The sequence below is a fragment of the Chrysoperla carnea genome, chromosome 1 (genome assembly GCF_905475395.1).
Source record: "Chrysoperla carnea chromosome 1, inChrCarn1.1, whole genome shotgun sequence".
NCBI lineage: Eukaryota > Metazoa > Arthropoda > Insecta > Neuroptera > Chrysopidae > Chrysoperla > Chrysoperla carnea.
In genome coordinates this window covers 81,290,203-81,316,345 of record NC_058337.1, presented here as the reverse complement: position 1 = coordinate 81,316,345, position 26,143 = coordinate 81,290,203, and the positions used below count along the sequence as shown (strand labels likewise).

At 28.3% G+C, this 26,143-nt stretch overlaps 1 protein-coding gene across 1 annotated transcript in view; it reads right to left on the bottom strand.

The window, feature by feature from the left end:
* The window catches only part of LOC123305690 (protein Skeletor, isoforms B/C), a 42,811-nt gene extending 31,467 nt beyond the window's left edge, over window positions 1-11,344 (bottom strand). Inside the window, exon 1 of the mRNA XM_044887478.1 lies at window positions 11,118-11,344. Within this exon, the coding sequence (XP_044743413.1) occupies window positions 11,118-11,329 (212 nt within the window). The 5' untranslated portion in view covers window positions 11,330-11,344. The remainder of the gene's footprint in view (window positions 1-11,117) is intronic.
* Between the last annotated feature and the right edge of the window lie 14,799 nt (window positions 11,345-26,143).

Below are 26,143 nucleotides of genomic sequence, written 5' to 3'. Positions count from 1 at the left end.
TGAACTAGAAAATCAAAAACCAGAAAAACATTTGTGTATTTATTTTTTGGGAGGGAATGAAAATACAGCATTTAATGTTTATGTGGGATCTTCGTGGTCAAACAGGAATCAATCAACTATGTATATATATGTTTAAATGGATCAACATATTTTTTTAGCAGATTATTTGTCGTAAAAAAAAACAAACTTTGGAAAAATTATACCTATACCACAATTTTTGGTAGAGACCTGTTTTCAGGTTGAAAAGTTTCCACCATGAGAATACTTAAAATAAGAATTTACTATTTTTTGTGGAAATATAATAAATCATGTATCGAAAATTGGGGTCTAAGAAAAAAAAAATTTCCAAACAAAAGCTTTTTTATTATCAATAAGAAGTAATCTGCTAAGAAAAAACGTAGTTCCATTAAAAAAAAAGTTGACCTTTTTTGACCATGAATCGTTTTCGAAAATGAAAATCTAATACAATTTTGTTTTCAAAATGTTAAGGTGGAAACTTTTGAGTAATCACCTTGTATAACATTGTGTTTATAATCCTTGTGTATAGTAGATTTTTTTCTGCTTACACAGGTTTTTTTGTTGTAAATGTTCGCGCGTTTATTAAAACATTATTTTTTACTTCTGTATTAGGTGAAATTAATTATTAAAATGTCAATGCTACCGTAGTATTATCAAATTATACTCTTTAACTTAGTTTTTAACCCAGTAATACTCATTTTCTTCTTTTTTAACTAACCGAAGGCTTGTAAGGTTTTGTAAAAATTAGGGAAATTTGCTGTGCATTCAAGAGAATTTTTAGAAACATGCGTAGTTCTGTCTTTAAGTGCTTAAGAAACTATAAGGGTATAAGTCGCTATAAACATGCCTATTTACAAAAGATTAAGAACATAAGAACGAACTCATATTCAATAGCATCTCCTTAATATCTTAAAAAAAATACGAACTGAGTTAAGCATGGTTAATAATTAAGCTTATCTTATTTAAACCAAACAAGCTATGATTAAAATTTGGATTAAAATGTAAACAATTATAAATTAAAATAATTTTCAATTATTACATAAAAAATTATCAATTTCTGCTTAGATCTTAATATTAATTATTATTTTCAATTTAAAGATTGTTCAATATTTTTTTTTATAAAAAGGGCGAAATAAATGAAAAATTGCTGCCTCGTATAGGAGGGACTTCACTCGTCATAATAACAACTGATTTTAATTATAATTTCTGAAACAGCCTGTATATTAAAAATAGATAATGACTTTATTTTATAAATATGCAAATATAGGTTTTTTTTTGTTGTATTTTGTTGTTCGAAACAAAAAACATATTTCAATTATCTATCTCTATGCTTTTGTTTTAGTTGTTAAAACAATTTTATTGAATATATTTTAATAAAAATTTTAGCTATCAAAATTGGATATTCATTATATTAGTATTGATTAATTCTATTGATTGATTGGTTGATTATTTAGTAATTTTATAAATACCACAATTTATAATTATATACGTATTTGTAAATTAGATTGGCATATGCTATATTTTTGCATGCATGGATGTCATGTTGACCATAGATTTATGGCTATCAATTTACTCATGTTTTTTGATGCCGTCATATCGAACAACTCTCTTTATGTGCATCTCAATTTTTTCTCATTTTATATCTCCCATTTTATAATGAATAAGAGATAGATTATCCATGCACAACTGATGGAAGGGTAAAATGACCGGACAATATACCATCGTAAAACGAAGATTGATCTAGCATGAATTGAGCTGGTAAACATGTGTCTTTTTTGGTAGCTCGCTATATAAGAGTGGCACATATTTCAAATTGAGATTAGGACATAAAACTCTCTTGAAAAATTTAGGATAGAACAAAGTGAGAGATATTTCAGTTATGATTATTTTTTCAATGGTATTTCTATTCCAGACGTTTAAATAGCGATATTTTGTGATAGAAAATATTAATAAACATAAATTGATATTTCATTTGATCGATGCGCCAACATATATCCTGATTATATTCTCAAATAAGTATAGGCAAAACATATTTGGTTTTACATTGCCTTATTATTATTAAATATGGGATGTCCCAAAACTGGTAGAAGGGATGTCCCAAAGCTGGTAGTAATTTTGGAAATATTTCGACTTATATTGAAATTTTGATGATAACCAAAATTAAAAGAAAATTTATTACAATTTTGTATTTACAGAGGTTTTGTTGTACGCATTTGAAATGTGGTGTTACCGACAAATCAGGCAAGTTAAGTAGGCTACACAAACGATGAAAAAGTATTAAAATTAATTGACGGAAAAACACCCTTAGCCAGTAAAATGAAAAGAAGGCAACTATCCTACTTCGATCAGAAAATACGCAGCGCAGCAATTCATTCTGTTTGAAATCATATATAATAATTCAGGCACTCGTACGCAGTTTGAAGACATAAGTGAAGACAAAATAAAAAGTTTTTAATACTGATTTTAATTAAGAAAGTTTGAACACAAACCAGCTTGTATTTTAAAATATAAAATTCCAACACAATGATATATCAATATATTTAGAATAATACAAAACTTCAATCTATTCTGAATAAAGTTAACCCTAGTTTAAATGAGTTTTTACGCTGAATAATTTAACCACTTATTTCTAAATTTTCTCTATATTTATATATAGAATTACGTACTTAAAAATTCAAACGAACTCCTGTAGTCTGGTGACTAAAAAGGATATCTAATTATAGAAAACATAGAGTTTGGTATCAAATCTCAAAAAATTTTACTCTAAAAAACATTTTAATAATCGTATAAAATGGTTCTTAAAGGTCTAGAAAAATATGGTTTTATAAATCGATAATATTAGAAAACAATAAATTTCTGAAAGAAAGTATAAGTGTTGGGAAACTAAATTACAAGCTTAAAATACAAGCTTATGTTAGATTATATTGCTTGTCTCAGAAGGATACACTTGGGCCATAGGGCCCTTTGTGATAAAATCATGTGTTTTACCACCTTTCCGCTGATAATTTCATTTATCAGTTCCTCAACTATTTTCAGAGGCTGAGTACACCTCCTTCATGCTCTTCACCAGCCCATCGTATCTGTTAATTAAAATAATTTTTATTGTGACGGCGGAAATCGAACCCGTTATTTTAGGCATACCGTGTACGGAGTTAGTTACGTTGCAACCAACTGAGCCACTAGGGTCGACAAGTTTGTGTAAATATACGGCAAAGAAGATATAGGTACACTTTTTACTGTGTAATTATTTGATCTATTAAGGACTTCATTAACAATAAATCGAAATAGATAAAATTAACTATAGAGTTTACTGTTGGGTTTCTAAAATGGTAATTCGTAAAGAAATATCGAAAATCTTTATTGAATATGAAAGGTAGTGTATATTAAAAATAACATAAAATTAACTTTTTCGACATAGCAGTCTTATGAGCTTTGAGATTAACTTATTGAAACTTATCACGAAAGTATACGAGATATATTCCATAAAAAATTGAAGCCTAATATAAATAAATGAATGATACTCCTTTCATTTTGAAAAACGATATTGTTTTTTCATCGATAAGAAGCTGTCTCTTAGAAAAATGTGTAATATTTTATTATCAATTTAAAAATTCAATAATAGATTGCCTATACTCTATTAATAATTGCAAGCTACAACACATCAAAAAAGGCGACAATTGGACAAAATCTTTCAATGATCGTTAAATAAAAGGCAAGAAAAAAAGGATGAAATTAAATTTCCTCACATACATTTCTAGTTGGTTCAACTTTACTGACGGATCCTGTATATTAACTGTACTTGCCTTACAAAAATATAAATGTAATAACGTTTTAAATCAATTTAACTTTTCCTCGTGTTTTTTCTAACGTCTTAAGAAAACACGAGTTTAAATGTACAAAACAATTTATGTACATAAAACGAATACATATCTCAAGATATGTGAATGTACGAGATAACTCGTTGAAAAAATATTCAAAAGTAAACTAACTTCCCTTTCAATGGTTCAAAACTAAAAATTTGTTGTGTAAAGAAAAGAAGCTCTAATTTTTTTTAAAGTAGGATAATAAATACAGTCAAACCTCTATCTATAAGCGACAGTCGAGCTTTATTTATTTATATTATTTAGGAGAAATATAATTTTATCATATTACATATTTACTACATTCCTACTTCTGTGACTTGTTATTGCTGCGTACCTCTATAAGAGAGAAACGCTACCCATGTACCTGCATAAGCGAGAAACTCGGGTTAGTGAGAACTCTCTATAAGCGAGAATGCGATTGTGCTCCCTTGAACTCTCGCTTATCGAGGTTTGACTGTAATGTCAATTTAACTAATATTTATCGAGATATTCTTTAAAAAATGTGTATCAGCCCTTTGCTCTATTTAAATTAAACACGAGGATGAAGTTTTAATACAGTGTGCGATGTACCCCTTTGAGGAAAATTAAATCAAATCGGCCTGCTTTTAGAGTTTTCTTGGGTGTTTAATAAGAAAAGACGAGGCAGTATGTGATACACATCGCACAGACAACAAAATTACTAGTACATGATGTAAGTTTTTCTCATACAAACTAACAATTCCAATTAACTTAATGCCTTATTGTTGCTTCCTTACTTATTGCAGCGTACGCTATCTTTTACATTAAATAAAATATACACAAAAAAATAAAATAAAATGCTTTTGTGAAATAAGAGAAAATAATTAAGGAAATGACATCCCATGAATTTAATACACCAAAAAAAAAAAAAAAAACGCTACACTAAATTTTAAGGATGGGGTTGTTTTGTTGTCACTTGTTCACGTTTGTGTCAGAGAGGGAATAGCTTACAGAGCGATACATAAAGAGAGGGCATAGACAAAATAGATAAATGAGCTAAAGATATCGTTCAGTTTATTCATTGCTGTTAACATTTGCATTTAAATAGCTTAGAACACAAGGGGTATATTTTTGTATAGTGTAATAGAAATAAGAGTCCGCCTTTTTATTTTTATTTTAAGGTGTATACACAACCCGTTGTGGTTTTTTTCAACTCTATATATTTTGCAAGTATAGGTTAGGTCAAGTATATTGGCTGCCCACGAAGGACACACTTAGGCTATAGAGCCCAATGTGATATCATATATGTGTTTTACCACCCTTTTCGATGCTAATTTCATTTATCAGCTACTCAATTATTTTCAGAGGCCAAGTGCACCTGCTTCATGCATATATACGCAGGTATAAAACTAGTGTAAATTTCTTGCAACATGCTTTTGTCCACTAATAAATCGGTTGGAAAAAAGTATCATTTAATCATGATATGTGGATAACGAAACACAATATTATTTTTCAAAAAAAATAAGGAATATTATTATTTTTATAAAAAAATTTTGGTATTCGGTCACGTGACAGCAAACACCAATCAGAATTTATTGAAAGTATTACGACACGACATGATAAACGCAATATAAACAACATTACATTTTAATAGAACGAAGGAGGTTATTTGATTACAACTGCTTAAACTTGCATACACAAAAATCATTGTATGTCAAGTCGTGATGTCATTCAAGACGTTCAAGTTGTTTTCGAAGTAAATATGAATCGATTTTTAATAATGCAAAATGCATAATGCAAATAGTGTTATTTTTATTTTTTTTCTTAAATAATACATTTTTGATGTAGATCAGATACTAACGTAACGTACAAACCGTAACGTTTTCAAATTTAGGACAAAAGCCTATTATTTGTAACGAGTTAAACATATATGTAGTCTTTAGATATCCCGGTAACATATAACAAGTGGCAGTTCAAATTATTAACTGTGCCAAATTTTAAATTGGGCGTTTATATAATAAAAAATAAAAAACTCTACGACGAAAATTAATTTGGCCAAAACTCTACGACACACTAAAAATTTCTTTTTCACGCCTAATCCTTAGAAAAAGCTGATCAAAAATTTATTTAAACCGATCTGGATTTGCAACCCGTTTGGCTGTCAAATTTTTATGGACAAGTTTAACTAACTAATTTTTTCACTTTATAAATTTCTTAACATTGAGGATTTGAAAAATCTGAATTGAATCTGTGTAATTGTTGCATTCAAAATTTGGCCAAATTACATTATGAATAATAACATATTGAAAATTTTTAATTCGTTTCTCTTTTTAAAATGTTCATATCTCGATTTCTTGTACAGATTGTAATTTTTTGATGTACATATAATATAAAAGCCTATATTATATTATATTATCCTAAAGTTGACTGTCACAAACCTGTCAGCCCGGATAAATTTAACATTGAACCGTTTAACACACATAAAGATGTCATCTCTTATTTATTATGACATTAAATCCTTTTATCGAAATGTAAATACAAATTTTTGTGTCCTACTAAAAATAGCTAAAAGTAATAGAAGGAATTCAATTAAATTTAGAACTTTATTTATCAGGAATTAATTGTAATTGACGAATGTTTCGATCCATATATAAACAGATAAATTTTAAGCACTACAGAAGTGGTGAAGTTATAGATTTAAAAGCTGAGCTAGAAGGTTAATTTAAATGTTATTAAGTGATGCTATGAAAGACGACAAATTTTGAGTATCCTGCTTTTTAATAATTATCGGATAAGCAGAAGATAACTCATAAGGCTCTTCTAATTTTTGAATTAGAATTCATGTTCAACTTAAAAAACGGTTTGACGAATATTAATAATGATACGAGATGATAGAAAACACTCAAAGATGGAAAGAGATAAGATAAAGCTATAGAAAATATTTACAAGCCAAGGCAGAGTAAGTCACATGTTACTCTCGCATCTTCTTGTCTTGGTGCAACACGAATGTTAATTAAGAATTTATTTAAAAAACTAAAATTACCCAGAAAATAACCCGCAGATAATGCTTTTAGAAATATAACTATTAACACAGAGAAATAAGACAAAAAAAAAACAGCCGATCTGCTTAAAAAAATCCAAGGGAAACTTTTTCACCGGGATTATTTTTATTTGGATGCAAGAAATGATCAATGAAAAGTTGCATTGCAAAATCATGTGTTTATGGCACTTTTAAGTTATATAAACTTTAAGTTTGCCTAAACGCGGATGGAGCTTAGTTTGAACAAATTGTTTAAAAAAATACAGTAATATTGACATTAAACAGAATTATATTAAAAATGATAAAGTAAGTACGTATACTTTATTTTTTCCAAATTTCACACCCTTAGAAAAAAAAGGGTGAAGCGTCAAAAAACGGTCACCTGGTATATTAAATACCGATACCGATGTAGATCTGGAAAACTTGTAAACTTTTTGATTTTTGAAATCCGCCAAATGTTCCATATGTGCCGGTCAAATTCACTTATTAAATTTTTGTTACACCAAAAATGTTGTAATATTTTTGATGTCAAGTTTAATACAAAAGTTTAATTGTGATAAGTTTAATACAAAAATATTATACCGATTATTGAGCTTCTTCCTTAAGTGATTAGTAATACTTTGTTTATACTCTTCAAGATTATTTTAAAATTTTGGAAAAATTAAAATTTTGATATTTTTCAACCTTGAAATAAACCATTTTCTCAAGCACGATGCAAGAAAAAATTACAAGACATCTCTGCTGTGTAATGAATGACCCAAAATACCTAAAATAGGATCCAAGGCAAGTTAGTCTTAAGAAAATTCGTACAAAATTTCGAAGGGAAAACTTTTCATTCTTATAATTCAGAGACATCTTCCAAAAGTGAATATGGAAAAAAATTAGAACGAGGACTTACAAAAATTTCATATTTTCACAGGTCAATTTGTTATATTTTTTTTCTTTACGAATTAAACAATTTACGTTTTGCTGTTGATATCGAAGACACAGAGAAATTCTAACTAGTTGCTTGAAGCTTTTCCCATGGTTACAAACGCATACCAGTGTTTCTAGTGAGCACACTAAACAGTGAGTCGTATGCATATATGTTTTCTATACTTTAGATAAGGTATAGTATATATTACTATTTAGTTAAAATAGTAATATTAAATGTGTAAGTGTATATGGGCCTTACTATACCTACATAGCTCACTTCAGCTTGTAAGCGGATTATATATTATCGTTGCTATAGTAACAATATTATAATATTATATGTATATGTAAATAAATGATATAAAGGTAAACATTTGAAAGTGAGAGGGAAAATAAAATATAGGTACAATTTGTTTGAGAGGAAGCCAAATTTGTGATTTTTCCAAACTGTTATGACCATTATTTGAAATTTTTAAGAATATCTTTGAAATGATTATTCTAAAAGCTGTCTTAAGGCCAGACCTAACATTGTTAGATTAGAGTAAACATTATTTTAGTTCGAATTTTGTTTGCCTCTACATGGTATGTTCCAGAATTCCTTTTTAATGGGCCACTTTTTAATGAGAAATCTCTTGTAGGCTAAATTAAATACGATAAAGTGAAGAGGAATATCTTGATCGACTTGACATGATTTTGAACTCCAAAGTCACTTAAAATTCAACTGTAACTTAAAATCAAATAGACCTTTTCATTTTAAAAAGTAATAACCTTTTGTTTCGGACAGTTTGTTAAAAAACTAATGAGATAAAATGAATAACAAATATCTTGTATCTTTGCCCAACTTATTACTGTCTGTCCGAAATAATAATGAATCGCAATTGAAATGAAAAGATCTGAAGATTCAGCAGAAACTAACAAAGAATGTTAGTTAATTTAAGAATTTAAGGCGGTCTATTTTTGTCAATTAAGATGACCGTGAAGTTCAAACTCCAATTTGAAAAATTTTTGAGATTACTTACTTTAAGCCCACCAATTTTCAATTAAAACATTTATCCGTAACCTGTCATCCTTACAAATTTCTATTTAAAGTGCCATGAGGACATCTGAAATATACTGTATATGTAAGGCAGGCAGGATACGGATATATGTAATATATGTAATATTGATGTATTTTCCAGCCACAAAATCACAAAAATTGTTTACTACTGTTTTACCAATCGGTTGTATATGATTGTATACAGTGTTTTATGGGGGTTTAAATCGGGTTGCAAATTAATTGTAAAGTTAAATTGATTTGAAACTAAAAAAAGCACGTAATTAGGTTTTTCTTAAAATATCGGCTAAAAGTTACCGAATAATTGTAAACTTCAATGTAAAATTTAATATATAAACTGCAGAGTGCTTTCAAGCCTTCTCAAAATTACTTTAATTAAGCTCAGGGCCGGATTTAAATTTCTGCCGCCCTGGGGCACTGAAGAGAATGCCGCCCTATGACTGAAATTTTATTTTAATAGTTTTGATATCTTATTTTTTAAGAATTAGAATAACTAATTAATTGCAGAAAAAAGAACCGCTTCATAACGAGCTGACTATGTGGTTGCAGATAAAGATTTTAACGCAATTCTTTTTTCAGTATGAAACTGTAAGACTTCCCAGCGATGCGTCGATGCAGTAAAAAAGTTGTATAAAGTTTGTACTGTATGAAAGAATGAAGCAGCTTCTGGGGCGCATTCTACTGAGTGAACTCCAACTAAATTCATAGAATGAGCAGCACAAGGAGCATGTTCTGCAAGATATAATTTCATGAATTCTTGCCTGTAAGCCCGAATAAATCCCTGATACATTATTCGCGTTATCATATGACTGACTTTGACAATCTGAGAGATCAAGATCAAAAAACTCTTGAACAGTTAATACAGCAACTAGCAAATCTTCAGCTTTATGTCCAAAGTTCTCAATAAACATGAGAAAAAAAAATTTTTTTAATTCTTCAAAAAAAAAACTATATTTATCAATTCCAGAAAAAAAAATATCAAATTTTATTTTTTCAAACCTTTATGGAAATAAATTAATTTTATTTTAATATAGTTTTCCCTTAAATTTAATATATTATAATATACAAAATTTTAATTTGATACATAATGCAATTATATTTCTTGAAAGATCAAATGTTTATTTAAAAGAATTAGTTATTTATATATTGTATAGAAAATGTTTTCTCACTTTCCAAATTTTGCCGCCCTAGAAAATTTGCCGCCCTGGGCGCTAGCCCCGACTGACCCTAGTGTAAATCCAGCACTGATTAAGCTAATTAGCGACCTAAATATAAATATTATCGAAGATAATAAATGAGAACAATTTCGATTTTTGCCTCAATTTCCTAGATCAGTTTTATGTATTTTATAAATACTTATTTCGACTACCAAGTAGTCATCATCAGTATGAATTAGCTAATCATAATTACTCTTATTATGTATGTTACTCGCTGCTAATTTGGTGGCGGACTGCACACCAAATTTTGAATGAATGATTATTTTGAAACGCACTGTAAATATATTTTTATAATTAATATTAGAAAGAGAAAATAGTTCAGATTAGAGTTGCTGCTGTTCACTAACTTTTTGATGTGGCTATTAAATATGTTTTTGTCTTTATTTATTATTATTGTTTGCTTTTAATGTCAATATATTTTAGTAAACAGTAGTATTTTATGGTTAAACATTTGGTTATTTCTGAAATCCGATATTAAACTTTCGGTTTATTGTACTATTTTACCATTTTGTTTTCCCCTTTCCTCAGAGTATGTTAAAGTAGAAATTATAAATAGATAGTAGAAGTAGAAATTAAAAAATTTGAATCTAATTAAAATTTCTTTCGTTTGTTTTAAAACTTTTCAAGAAAATTAATTATGAAAATTGGAAAAAATGTCATGAAACTTTAAATACAGGCTGATATTGTCAAAAGTTCAAATGGGCGAAACTCTATCAAATATGTTTGAAGTCCTTACGAATTTCCCATTTTTCTCTGAACAAAGTTGGCTGAAAGTTAGTGGAAAGTTTACAGTTTATTTTTAAAGGGATTTTAGTCTTTCTCAAGTGGTTGTTAAGGAGCCAAATGGAATTTTTGACATTAATGCCAGTAGATATGACGAAGTACAGAAGAACTATAGTCTATCGAACATTGTAGAAATTATTTACTAACAATTGATACGCGTTAGTTTACAAAATAATTAAAAATCAATTTTTGTAAAACTATAAGAATTGTAACAGAAACTAAAGAAATTACGTATAGACATTAGCAATCGGTATCATATAAAAATAATTTACCTTCCAACGTAATCTTCAGGATATGGTATGATATAGCCTTCAGGTGACGGGCGTGGTGAGTTACCAACCCAAAAATATGCATCTGGACCCATACCATCATACTTGAAACCTTTGATAAATATTGTTGTTTCATCCACTGCATACACGATACCACTTACACCATGCGCAAATTCTTCAAAGTTACCAATTAAACGACCATAATATGGTTCCATAATTTTGTTACTTGAACCACCTGTAAAAAAAGATAAAATTTATGAGTTATTAGGTAAATTAAATTTGTTATTTACAAATTAAATTTTATATTTCTTAATCTTTAGTATAGTAATTTAGTAAAAATAGAAGATAACTGTGCGTTAAATTATTGTAGGTACGTTGATTTAAGAGCTGGTTCAGAAAAGTCGAAAATTACTCGGAAACCAGATGAGTCAGAGGTCCAATGGATTACCCTGTTTTAGATAGATGTTTAAAAAATAAGAGAAAATGGCGGATTTTTGACGCGAAATAGTATTGCGTTAATAAAAAAACTTTACCAAACCTATCGAGTAGGATATCAAAATAAAAGAAATTAAAAGGGGACTACAAAAATAATAGGTTATATGTTAAAGAAATATTAAATTGGTATAAAAAGTTTTAATATAGTTTAATAATAGCGTTTTTTAAAAGCCGGAGCACTCAAAAATCTAAAATAAAATAAATAATTATAAACCCGACTATGTTAAATAAAATGTGAAAAGAAAGATACAAGTTTAGTACGTAAGTTTATATAGCGAGTTTCACATTCGGGCCCAATGAAAACTAGACCGGCTCAAATCTTCCCAATAGAAGGCTCCGACTGTTAAAGTCGCTATGCAAACTTCTGAACTTGTTTCTTTCTTTTCAGATTATAAATAACACAGTCAGGTTTTTGATTTTTGTAATTATTTTATTTATTTTATAGGATTTTAAAAATGGTATTTGGGTTTAATATAAAAAGTAGCCTTATGTATTAATTATGTATTAAACAAATTCAATAAAAATGATTTACTTGACAGAGTCACATATATCTAGTATTGCAAGTTTTGTCCATTTTTATCGTTTTCGATGATTAAAAAGTGTTTGATTTTAGTTTCTTCAATTTGTATCATAATTATCTACTTAAAGCAATTTTTGTCTTCGAACATCGACATAATACATACTTTAACTCAATAATGCCTTGATACGCCAGAAAACAACTAAAATCGTAAAGCGCGATGTAAAGCTGCTTTTTTTAGTATGTTATTTTAGAGAGTTTTAGAGAGCTGAAACTTACAATGCAAAGCTGCTATTTAAATGTTTTTTGGGAGAATAAAACTACGTTTTGCAAACAAAAAATGTTGTGCTGCCTGCGTAATACATGAAAATATTTTTTCCAAAAAAAGCAGCTTTACTTCGCGTTTTGTGATTTTATTGTAGAATTTGACTGACATATGAGAATTCAATAAAAACAAAATATTCAAATCCCTTCACTACAATGACAGAATTCGGATAAGCTTGGATTCTAGAAGTACGGCGTTAAAAACATAATAATCAATGTCTATGAATTAGAACAAATTTATATACAAAAAAATGTATAACTGACTTATCGACAATAACCAGATATCCTCCGACATGTAATCAACACGGAAAAACTCCTATATTTTCCACACATGACGATATGGGAGTGAGATAATAATATCTCATTATAACGGAACAATGCACAAACAACAGATCATAATGTCTGTCTGTTTTTCTGTCAGTTTGTCTATTTCTCTACCAACCCATATTATACTTTGTCCGTTTAGAAATGATTACCGTTTTATATATAGCATTATTTCCTTAATATATGAGAGCTAACTACAGATATGTGTGAAATAAAAATATTCTGACGAGCATGAATACTATATGTATCTATAGAAGTCTCCATGAAAAAAATATTGAAAATAAACACTTCTAGAAAAACTTGGTTATTATGTCATCATAAAAATTTTTCATATATTTACTGTAATTCCAATGATTATGAAATATAATAGTCCACTAGTTGAGCTAAGATGCTTTTTGGACATTCGAAGAACGAAAAAAGCCCTAAATAGAGGCAAAACAAAAAAATTTCAAACTATGAGATATAAGATCTATTGAAATTACAGTGACGCTTTTATATTATTATAAATTGTTCACCTTATATAGGCCCCCGGTTTTATTATTGATCTTTGAAGGCACCTGTCATGTCGGGTAGCAAAGGTAACTTGAGATGACTTTTCCCACTTGATTTATATTCAGTATTGTTTATGCCAATTCAGAAGTGAGTCAAGATTGAGTTTCGGAATTGGGTCTTCATTTACTGAACAGATTGTAGGATTATTTTCAAATGTGACTATATTGATGTAATTGTGACTATAATTGGTTGACATGCATGTCGTATGTGTAAATAAAGTAAAAAAAGAACTTAATACGCTGCCTTGTGAAACTTCAGATTTAATAAGGTTAAAGTAGGAGGCATGATTGAATCGAAAAGTTTCTTTTTATTTTATACAGCACTCCCTCTAGTCACACTTTGTCTTACTGCATATTGAGGTTTACTAAAGCCCAAATGTTCTAAGAATTTTATAATATAATTAACTAGTTTATGACATTGCTGAATGAGGGAATGACTTTCTCGAAAACTAAACTGATAAACTAGAAATAACTCTGTTGTTGGTAGTAAATATTTAAGTTTCGTCAAAAAAAAGTTTTAGAAAGCTTTCGACATTATTGATTGTAAACTTGATGTACAGTATGACATCTTTGCTGTTGGAGGCTTGCGAGGTTTTGGGGGATTATTATAATTTCTGCTGAATTAGATACTAGCCTTAGCGTAGCCATGCTGTATAATATAGAAAAATCATATACAAAATTTTAATTTTTGGACCAAACTCCGCTTGTATGTCATTTTTAGACAATTGAGAATTTGGAAAAATACATTTTTTATCCTTTCACTATAAATACGCCACGTTTGAATTTACTATGTCCGACGCTTTGATAAAAATTCTTCGCTCCCTTTTCTCACGCAAATACTGAGGTATATTCGTCTTTGCGTCTGTCCTATGCGTCTCTTTAACATATTTTAAGGAATTTTTCCCACTATTACTATTGTATTCTTGTACCTTTTTTTTGATACAGAACCCTTAAACATATCATTTTATTTTTCCTATATAGAATATAAAAACAAATTTTATGACTCGGAACAAATGAAAAATATTGTAATATGTGTAAGTATGATTTATTTTAACTTGAAATCGTATTGTTCTGCTTTTGATTCTAAAACTACTAGAGCGTAGAAATATGGGGAAATTTTTTTATTAATCAACCTTAGATGAATTTTTTTTTTCGTTTTACATATCAACTAAAAGTTTTAGAAGTTACTTATTAGTTATTTGAATCGCCTGCCTGTAAAACATTAAATAAAGAAGGCAAGAAAGCAATTTAGGAACTGTTCATGTTCAATTTATAAAATTACACCCTCTAGAAATTTGTATAAATAGCACTTCTTTTATAAATTCACAGATACTTTTGCGACTAAAAGAAACTGTTTATATATCAATTTTGGTCGTTAGACTGTGCGGAAACACTGTTTTTTTCCCATAAATTTCGTTCTTTTGTGACATAATGAATGATTATTGTAAATAATTTTTAGTTGGTTTATGTCATTTACAGGCTTTTCAGTCTTCTTACACTGCAATAGGTGCTTAACAAGGAGTTATTATGTTGAATAATTTACAATGGAAATCAAAAAATTAATTTAAAAACAAGTGAAAACAAACAATTGACTGAGTTATTTTTTGAAATACCATATATAGACAGTGTTAATGATCAAATCGTTTGTTTTTTTTTTACGTCATGTAAATAAAGAATGATATCCACTTTTAGATAGGAACACACATGCAACTTATATTCCCATATAATATATACTAAACAATTTACAATTAATTTGCACCCTCGCGGGTAAACAGTGATGTTTACAAAAAAATGTTTCAAACAACAGTTGTTTATTTTTTTAGGAACATTTTTTACAATTTAACTTTTGTTCTATCTCTAACGGTTTACAAGAGGGGTCCTACGGACCCAAAACCCACTTTACCTATGTTGCTCATTTACGAACTCAACCTTACTTTTTACGTCCTAAGCACGCTGTAAAAATCAATATTGAGTCTAATGGATAAAGAAAATCTTAACTTCAACTGAAAAGCAAGCATTGAATATTTCAAAAGCTTATCTTATATAAAATTTTTGATTATTAATTTATGTAAAGCTTACATTAACAAAAAAGAGTATCATCTTAAAATAACTATATATAATAAATCAATTTTGCCACAATCCAGCTCTATATCTATAGTAGAACTTTCCAAAATTTAGTTGTTTTTGGCAAAAGTGCACATACTGTAAATTTAAAATAGTATTATGTAAAGTTTGTAAAGCTTTTGAAGAAGACATTAAATTTAATAGCAACAGAACTGTTTCCTTTTTTATCAAATAATCACATACTTAAATTCTTTCTCAGAAATAAACTTACCTATGAAAACAAAATAAAAATAGCAAACATTTTTTTGCGGTTTAAAATGACAAAAAAAAATACAATTATTTTTCTATATTGATAACAAAAAATAATGCCTCAAAAAACTTTGTTGTTGGGCTGCTTGTTAAAATTTTCCACAATAAAATGTTTTAAGGGCATTATATATAAAATAATATACGTGTATACAGTGTACCCTATTTATATAACGTTCTTATACTTAACTTAACGACAATAGCAACTCTTTGACACTTCGAAATTTTTTCCACAATTTCAAAGCTGCTATACTAATTTCAATGATAATGCAAATGATTTCAATTTTCTGATAAAAATTATTTGTGATACTCGTAATTAATAGATTATCAATTATTTTTTTATTGTGACCCAGGAGAGTAAATGATTTCTTAATATTTTTAACACGCTTTTGTTAGCTTTAACACGATTTTGTTCTCCTTTAAAACGAGAAAATTCGTCGAAATTTGGTGTACTCATCAAGGATTAATGCCAATACAATAATTTATCCTAATAAGTTTATTTGATTATCCTTATCCGGATTTTCAGGAATAAGGATTTCCATATCTTAAAATATATACATTTATTTGCTCTCACACTATATTTATACTGAATTTTTTATAAATAAATAATAGCCTAAAAATATTTTCTTTGATTTAAACAAAATCATTTTATCGTAAAAAACCGTGGAGTGCTTTTTAAGATATTTTATAATGACTTTACTTTTACCAATATCTGTCTATAAAATATTAACAATAGTTGAAATTTAGCACCCCACGGTTTAATAAGTAATCAATATGACTGTGACTGGGTATCGTGGGAGATAGATCACCGAGAGTGAGAGAATGCCTCCACCCGACCCTTACCTGCGCAAGGGCATACCTACCTTGACTAATTCTACCATGCCCCAATATATGTATGTAACTATGATTGTTCGGGTGGAATCTTGCAACTCAATTTTATATTGAGCGCTTCAATTCATGCATGTCCTTAAAAAGTATTTTTTAATTAAATTTTTTTAATACATATATTATTTAAAAATGTAAGAGTATTTCTTGGTTTTAAAAGGTTAAATTTTTACGTCGGAGGAATTTTGATTATTAAAAATTTCTTAAGGTTCAATTCTTTAAGTTGCGTTAATATGTTATTCGGCAGTAGTTTTTAGTACTTTAGTTTTATTCAATAAATTTACCTGAAAAAGTATTTAATTACTTAAAATCTAAATGCACTAAAACAAAATTGTGAAATTATTTAAATTTTTCAATAATTCCATCATATTTCTGTAATTGCTTTCCATGGTATCCGATGTATTGTCATCTGATTGTAATAAATAAAAGCTTGTAATATTATGTTTTCAGTCGATATAAACAGTTCAGATATCCGTGTAATAAAGAACATATCTTGAAAACCTTTGCAGAAAAAGCGATCGCATTTTCACCTTCTTGAATTGTTGTAAACAATTTTCACTGTAATTTTCTTTTCATATCTATATATCCAGTTTTATAAACTAATAGTTTGTTGTGTTATGTAAAAGAATTTTATTTTGTAACTTTATTTATATACTTGGTAGCATCAGTGTAGAAGGAAAGGTTTAACAACAGTAAGTCACTGATATAGATATGCAAAGGGAGTCGTTCGTAGTAGTGAAAACCGCATTTCACGGTGGGTCGACGTAGTATATGTACCCCATAAATATATCAGTAATATCATTCACTTTAAACCGCAATGCTCTAATGAACTCCTTTCATACTGAAACTTTTATATACTTTGGTTTATAACATTGTAATATTATAACCACCACTATGTGTCCAATTTTAAGGATCATTCAAAATTCCAAAAAATGAAAATTGATTTGAAATTGAGATTCCCACTGAAAGTCGAACTGTTTCTATTACTGTATAGTATTTGATATATTGCAAACAAATATTTCCCATTGACAGAAAAAATAATCTTCAAGAAGTCACTCAATTTCAATGGTCATTTCTCTCTGGATTGCCAAAACGGGACTCGAAACAAGTCGTCCCTAATGCTGCAAAAGTTTTTAGAAATATTTTCTCTATAGTGTGGGAAAAATAAACTAACAACAAGTTACTATTGATAGCGTACATGACTTTTATATCAGGAGATTTCCATGGTTACGATATACTACTTTCTTAATATAATTGTATGGATGGATATATAATTCTGTAGATTGCATATAAGGTTTACATTGAAAATTTAATAACATTTTTAAACAAATTAAAGTAAGTAATTTTGTTAATTTACATTAAACAATAATATTTAAGCAATTTCGTCTCTTATTTTCACAATTTCTAATGCAACAACTTTAATTAATTGTTATTTTTCAATAATTATACCATGCATATATGAAATATACATAGTATATTAAGTTTAGTCCCAAGTTTGTAACGCTTAAAAATAATGATGCTAGGAAAAAAATTTTGCCATAGGTGTTCATAGAATCACCTAATTAGTCCATTTACGGTTGTCCGTCCGTCCGTCCGTCCGTCCGTCTGTGGACACGATAACTCAAAAACGAAAAAAGATATCGAGCTGAAATTTTTACAGCGTACTCAGGACGTAAAAAGTGAGGTCAAGTTCGTAAATGAGCATCATAGGTCAATTGGGTCTTGGGTCCGTAGGACCCATCTTATAAACCGTTAGAGATAGAACAAAAGTTTAAATGTAAAAAATGTTCCTTATCAAAAATTAAACAACTTTTGTTTGAAACATTTTTTCGTAAACATGACTGTTTACCCGTGAGGGCGCCAATTAGGCGGAAATTTTATGTGTACAAACTATACACTAAATGTCGGTCGGTAATGCAGAAACCTATAAAGTCATTTACATATGTACTATACTTTATTAGTTATGTATGTGTCACATGTTTGTATGTGCAATGTGATAAAGAATTTAACACTGACTATGCATGGTATTTCAACAATTAACTCAGTCAATTGTTTGTTTTCACTTGTTTTAATTTGGTATTTTCTATACTATTTACATGTAAGTAGTCACATTTTAAATGAAACGCATGATTTATTGTTAATTTTTTAAGACGACAGCGATGCGATCGATTTATGTCCTTATAATTTAAAAAATTGTTAATTAAATGAAAATTGGACACAGAATACATTTCCTATAAGCTACATATATATAACAGATTTACATCAAAGTATTGAGAACTTCCAACGGGATCATTCATTCATGAATTTTAACTTACTAAGGGTATATGTATGTGTCTATCTCAGTACTAGAGTATAGATGAATACTCCAGGATATAGTCTGGATATACAATCAAATATGCTAGATATATACTTTTTCATACGGGATGTTTTAAAGAAAATATTTACCCTTATTCTTTATTTAATAAACTGGTTATAGGTAAAGTTATTCCAGGAAATCCCTAGTAAAATTTTTTTTGATACCTATCCGTTAAATGTGTTTTTTTACTAGTGAACCAGAAATTAAATGTTTCTTTTTCCGAAATTTTTAATCAATTTAAATTACGGTATATTAGAGAGTAGACCTTTTCTTGAAAAAATTGTTATGTTTAGGAAAATTATATGTTTTAATAGAAAATTGCACGCCACTCACAATGCAGCCCATAAAAAATCTCTGGAAGGGATTAAAAAAAACACCTTCTTTAGTATAAACAGCTAAGTTTGAGATATATCTCAACATCTGAGACGGAGATTGAATGGTATACAGGCCGTTTTTGTACGATCTAGGCATACCATTAGTATGACAGAATACATGCCTTAAGCCATGCATCTAAGTGAGAGGTATTATATATATATATGTTTAGCATGTAATTGCCTCTACAAATACGATACGACAGATATTCGGTTGTGTGCATGGAGAGAGTGGGAGTTTTGTTGCATACAAATATTATTAATTGATATACACAAGTATATAATACCTCTCACTTAGATGCATGGCTTAAGGTATGTATTCTGTCATACTAATGATATTGGTATGCCTAGATGGTACAAAAACGGAGTGTATATGAATTACTTGCATGTTATTCTAAACATATCTGATTGATTTTTTGAAATCGATTTGTACAATGAGGTTATGTTGTAGATTCGCCAGAAGTTGAATTAAAAAACACCTGGCGAAAGGCTCACACTGCGTTTAATTAAAAAATTTCCTCGGTTAGAAGTTAGCAATTTTTTTTTTTGCACTCAACGTAAATCCGTCGCTGCTACTTACTTCTTCTTTTGTACTTTAAAAAAACACACTGTATATTTTTAATACATTTAATATCCTGTGCATAATATAACGGTGGTTTTAAATAATCCCTAATGCTTGCATCATCCTCTTCCCTCCATACAACTTTTTATAGTACACTATAGATATTATACCAGGGTGTGTAGTATATTTAACAAAAGTGCATTTTACTATTTTATTGATGTTGCGTACAATTTGATGACCGTGCAAAAACAAGAAAATCGGTGTGGTTATTTATAGAATGATAGTATTGTAGTTAGTTATACATATATGTTGCATACATTTAGAAAAGTTTTATGTACGGAGAAATTAGAAATGGATAAAAAAACACTTTTTACAATAGACAATATACTAGTATCTATTCAAAAATTAAAAATATAAAAGAGATTGCTACGACCATCGAGGTTTAGGACATAGTTTTTTTAAGTGACTCTGAATAACGAATCTCTTAAAATACTTACTCTTTTATTTATTTCATTTGTTCATTTCCTGGTTTAAGGTCACAAATTTTCATGGCATAACGACAAATTTAGGTAGATGTGAGCAAAATCAAATCTTGGCAAAAATCTGCATTTTTGTTTTACAAATTCTTATATATCGAAAACGGTGAAGTTTGGTAAAAAATTTCGTGGGTAAAAAAAATGCTGAAAATTGTCCAAAATATGAAATCCAATAGTTTTTAGAAGTGGGCGATTGACGAAATAAGTTTGAGAACCTCTGATCTATGTGAACCATCTTTCGTCAAAGCGTCTATGTAAACCATCTTTTACCTATGGTGTGAACCACAAATTTGCTGAGTGAGAACTCCCTGAGTAAGTATTTGAAAACTCTTACTAGGTTATCACGTCGGAGTTATAGCCCATTTATATAGCTGATAAGTAACTTCTATCTAGCGATCTTCGGGCTTGAATTTACATTCAGACAAATGAGTTAAATAAATAAACCTTCCTTTTAATAATAAATCAGTTAAAAATTCTTTTGTGCAAACTTCAAATAAATGCTAACTTTCTACATAAAAATTGTAATTGCCCTTTTTTTAAATAAGAATAATTTTAGAAAGCAAGCAGATGCGTATTTGTAAACCAAATTCCAAAAACTTTGTTGATAATTACAATAAATGAATTAATTATTACAGGATGTTATAAAGGAATATTTGTATTTGGGTGCTGGTATGATTTTACAACGTTTTATTATAGTAAATTGAACAAAGAAAGAAAATAAGGTAATATATGATAGCCATTTTCGATCTTTTAAGATCGATAAATACTCTCTTTCTTTCATGAATATATCTAGAGATCTAGATTTTATCAATTAATAAGAAAAATATTCCTTTAAATAACAATATTTAACGTCATTTAGTCCTTAAAGGTTTGTTATTATTTACAACGATGCTTCCTGGAAGATTTGTTATGGTATCAAGTCTAATTTTACTGTTTGAACCAAGTGAATTAATGTTAATACTAAGTAAACAGTATTTTGTACGTGTATTTTATACATAAGCTGACGTCTCGAAATATAATAATACCGTTTTTGATTTTAGAAACATATTCCTCAAAATTAAATCAGCGCTTGAGAAACACATTCCTCAAAATCGAATTAAACTGCATTGATCCATTAGTAAAATCTTGCACTTCCAATAATATAGACGCATGCCTGACACAACTACATAGTTGAATCATTTTGTATATTATAGTATATACTAATTTTATGATGGTGATAATCATTAATCATAATTACAGTTTTCAAATAATATTAATTAATGTACTTTATATATGTATGAATTTAATGTATTTCAAATAATGAAGTTTTACAACAATAACAAAATTATATTCATTATTATCATTTTAAGAGCTATTGTTTTAAAAAACATACATGTAAATTTTCCAATGTATTGAGAGTTCGTAAAATTATAAAGTTGTAACTTTATTCGTTATAAAATAACACTTTTATGTTTTTTGAAATGTGGTGTGTTATTCGTGTACATCCAATATTAGACCTATAATAGCAAATGTTGGTTTGGTTAGTTTTTGAGCTCATTATAAAATTCTTAAGCGCAAAAATATTATATATTCTGGCAACGATTCAAACAATGTACAATAAAAAACATTTTCATTTAATATTTTATATATAATATAAAATAGAATTAAAGTTATATTTATACAGAGTGAATCGGTAGAATAACTGTTCTGTACACCCCGAATTATTAAAAAATTTCTTTACTTCCCAGCACCAACACCATCACACATTATTTCTACAAAACCCGCAAGAAAAATATTCAAAAATATAAAACTATTTGACAGATGATCATGATGAACAGACGAATTATTTCCATAAAACTTAAAGAAAGGTAAAAATAAGAAAGAAAGTTTTACAATGAATAACGTCTACCTTCATCTACCATCAAGAAATTAAGAAAGATATCTAAGGCTAAAGCACAATTAACAATTATGTACAGTGAGTTTTTAAATTAAATCCTGTTAAAAAAGGATTAAAATTTATTGCTTCCCTGCGCTTACATCATGTACTTGAGAAACAGATGACGTATATAGATCGATTACGCAGCTTTTACAGTTTCAGTTGTTATAGGTTATTTTCTTTTAACAGATCGTTGTGTGCACACAAGTTTTACAAAAGTAATGTTTCCACTAAAAACTTTTCCTCGGTTTAATGTCAAAATAAGGTTCAAAACAGACCGAATTCTCAATTTAATACGTTAGAAAATTTCAATAACAACTGAAAATTCAGTCTAATCATTACTTTTGTAAAACTCCAATATATACAACACAAGTTATGGAGAAACCGTCCGTTATAGAGAAAGCGTCCATATCAGCTAAGAACTTTAAAGACCTTTATATATTATATTCATATTATATCAAATTTAAAAAAATCTGTTTAATAATCAAATAGTACCTGGATGACGAGTTTTGCTAGGTATTTTATGAGCTAAAAAGACACAAATTTTATCACTAATGTAAGATCCGTTTAAAATGTCTCAAAACAAATACCAAATTGAATGTCGCGCTTATGTATTTTATTTCGTAAACTACAATAAACATCAACAGATGTCAGGAATAGTCGTATTTTGCAGTTTGTTTCAGTTTTTCCTGAAAACATGGATAAAACGAAATTTTCTAAAAATGAAATCCAGTTTGATCGATTTTAAAAACTCCCTGTTACATTCTGTACACAAAGTTATCATCATCATATCATCAGAGCTCTATGCTATAATAATAGTATCTAATATGTATTGTGTAATTCAATCTATATAATATTTTTGTTTTCATTTTAATCAAATTTCCGAATGTAATTTTATCAATTTACTTACTCTATTTATTATTATTTTATACCTTTTATTTATTATATTTATTATATTCTCTTATTACAAATTATTTTATCATTTTGTTTTAAAAAAAAATTGTGTTTTTATTTTATTTTTATGGTAATTTGATATTTTAATTATTTTTATTGTATGACAACAAGTCTTTATATATAAATATATTTTTAAAGTTCTGTTTGATGTCTCAAGGAGTATAATAATGATGCAGAATAAAATATATTCCTTGGATCTTATTATGAACGTGAAAAAGTAAGGGGTCAATTACTTCTTTGATGAAGAATGAAAAGTTTTATCAAAATTGAATAATATATCATTCTTTTATATGCAAATTCTTTTGATAGATTCTGATATAATTGATTTTTGAAATGTAAAATATCAACCTTAAAAATACAAGTAAAAATTGATGAACCTCATTTGATAGCAAATATAGCCATTATAGAAATGGATACCTAATAGTACATTTTCGAATTCCTCTTGAGCAAATTTTGATTACATACTATCCCAGAAAGAAAAATTCAAGTGAAATAACAAAATGTTTGATTGAATATTAATAATACTATTTCTCATTTAAAATTTCTTTTGATTTCAATTAATTTTATCATTCATGTGATCATAAAAAAAGGTTCAGGTTTAAAATTGAATTTTTCGTTTAATATCTGATCCCTTGTGCCTGAGGCTTTTAATTATTATATAAAAGCTTGTCTTTAAACAATCTCAAAAACTAAAAAATAATTTAGTTCATCAGCAATTCGCCTTTTGAGACACTCACTCAGTGCATTAAAGGAGGGAATTTTCTTAATTTATTTTTTAGATTTTTTAAAAACTGCACCTTCGATAATAACGATCTTATCGAGAAGAAATCAAAGGCACTTTCAAGCATGAAATATCAAGTTTTAACATAAAGAATAATTAGTTTGAAGATTATGTTCGGTGCAACCAAATAAAATAGCGCGAAGTTAAGTGTTCATGGGCTCTAAAAAAAGAACTCATGGACTCAATTTTTTAAGCTTCATATTTTTTTATTTTCTGTACGACTCTCTGAGATAACGGCCATTGTAGGACTATTTTTTTTGACCATTGATATCTCGCACAGCGGACGGAAATTGGGTTTAGGTTTTGGTTCAATTCAGTCTCTTGAAGTACCTTTCGGTATTTTGGCGAATAAAATTTTTTTGTACTCTCAATATTTGGGTTGGGAAAAGTTCAAAGACTTTTTTGGAATGGATGTTTGTAAACATCGTTCAGTTGACGTAGGTACTTTTAACATGACTTTAGAAATATTTTCATTAATCTCGAGCTAGATGGCCGCCGAATGATTAAAATTAAAATTCAAAAACTCTTTTAAATTTAAAGACAAAAGTTATTTAATCGCAATTCAATGTTAACTTAATACATTGACAAACAAAATTGTTCATATTTTTAAGTTATTGAGTTATTATTAATCATATACATTAAAATTTGTGTGATTATTTATCTGAATTGATTTCGAAAAAAAAAACAATTTGTAGGAAAATTCTAGAAATGGACATGTCATGTCACGGTACTAACATTAGGGTGATATATTGAAAGAATTCTATGAATAGAAGGAAGTTATATTACACAAAAAATGCGATGAAATATTTTTCTGAATATCTAATTAACACAAAAATATCTTTAATAGATTGATAATTAATTACCAGTGAGAACTGACAATACAGGCAATATAGACAAAACATACTTTTGGACAAGTAACTAGTGTTAAAAAACATTGTTTAGATAAAATATTAATGTTTTGCAATTCGTAAATCGTCTATAAAAATCTATATTTACCATTTTAATGTAGTAATACTGATGTACTACTAAAGTCTATGCTACAATATGGTGGAATAGTTATTGTTAATTTATGTAAAACACGTAGCCATGCAAAAAGATACTGTCTATTAGGGTAAGAAAAATAAAATGAATTAAAAATGTTAGCTATGTTTATTTAATAAAACAATTATTTAAAAAACAAGTAAAAACAAACAATTGACGGAGTTAATTGTTGAAATACCATGCATAGACAGTGATGATTATTCTATCGCATTACACATACCTACATACATGTCACACATACATATCTAATATTCCCATCTAATACATACTATAAAATTTACGCCTAATTTTCGCCCTCGCGGCTAAACAGTGATGTTTACGAAAAAATGTTTCAAACAAAAGTTGATTATTTTTTTATAAGGAACATTTTTTACGTCTAAACTTTTGTTCTATCTCTAACGGTTTACAAGATTGGTCCTACGGACCCAAGACCCAATTAACCTATGTTCCTCATTTACGATCTCGACCTCTCTTTTTACGTCCTGACTACGCTGTAAAAAATTCAGCTTGATATCTTTTTTTGTTTTTGAGTTAGCTTGTCCACAGACGGACAACCGAAAAAGGACTAATTAGGTGATTTTATGAACACCTATACCAAAAATTTATGCGTAGCATCAATATTTTTAAGCGTTACAAACTTGGGACTAAACTTAGTATACCTTGATATTACATATATGCATGGTATAAAAATATTATAAATTTAATAAACTTGTAAATTAACTGGCAGTAACAGTAGCAGTAGCCTGCTTATATGTTTTATCAAAGACTTATTACTATATTATATAGTCTTAATATTATACGAGAAATGAATATTATATTGCTTATAAACTTTTACCCCATGTACAATATTATTTAAATAAATATACAGAGTGGTTCTAATAAAGTAATGATTTAAGTGATTTTTTTTTTAAATAACACTGAATAACAAATTTGATTTTTGTTTTGCCAATAGGCGTAAGTATATTTTTCGAAAAGAAAACGGGCTAAATTTGATTGTGAACTTAAAATTGCTCTACCACATTACACTTTCGAGAAATTAGACCCAAG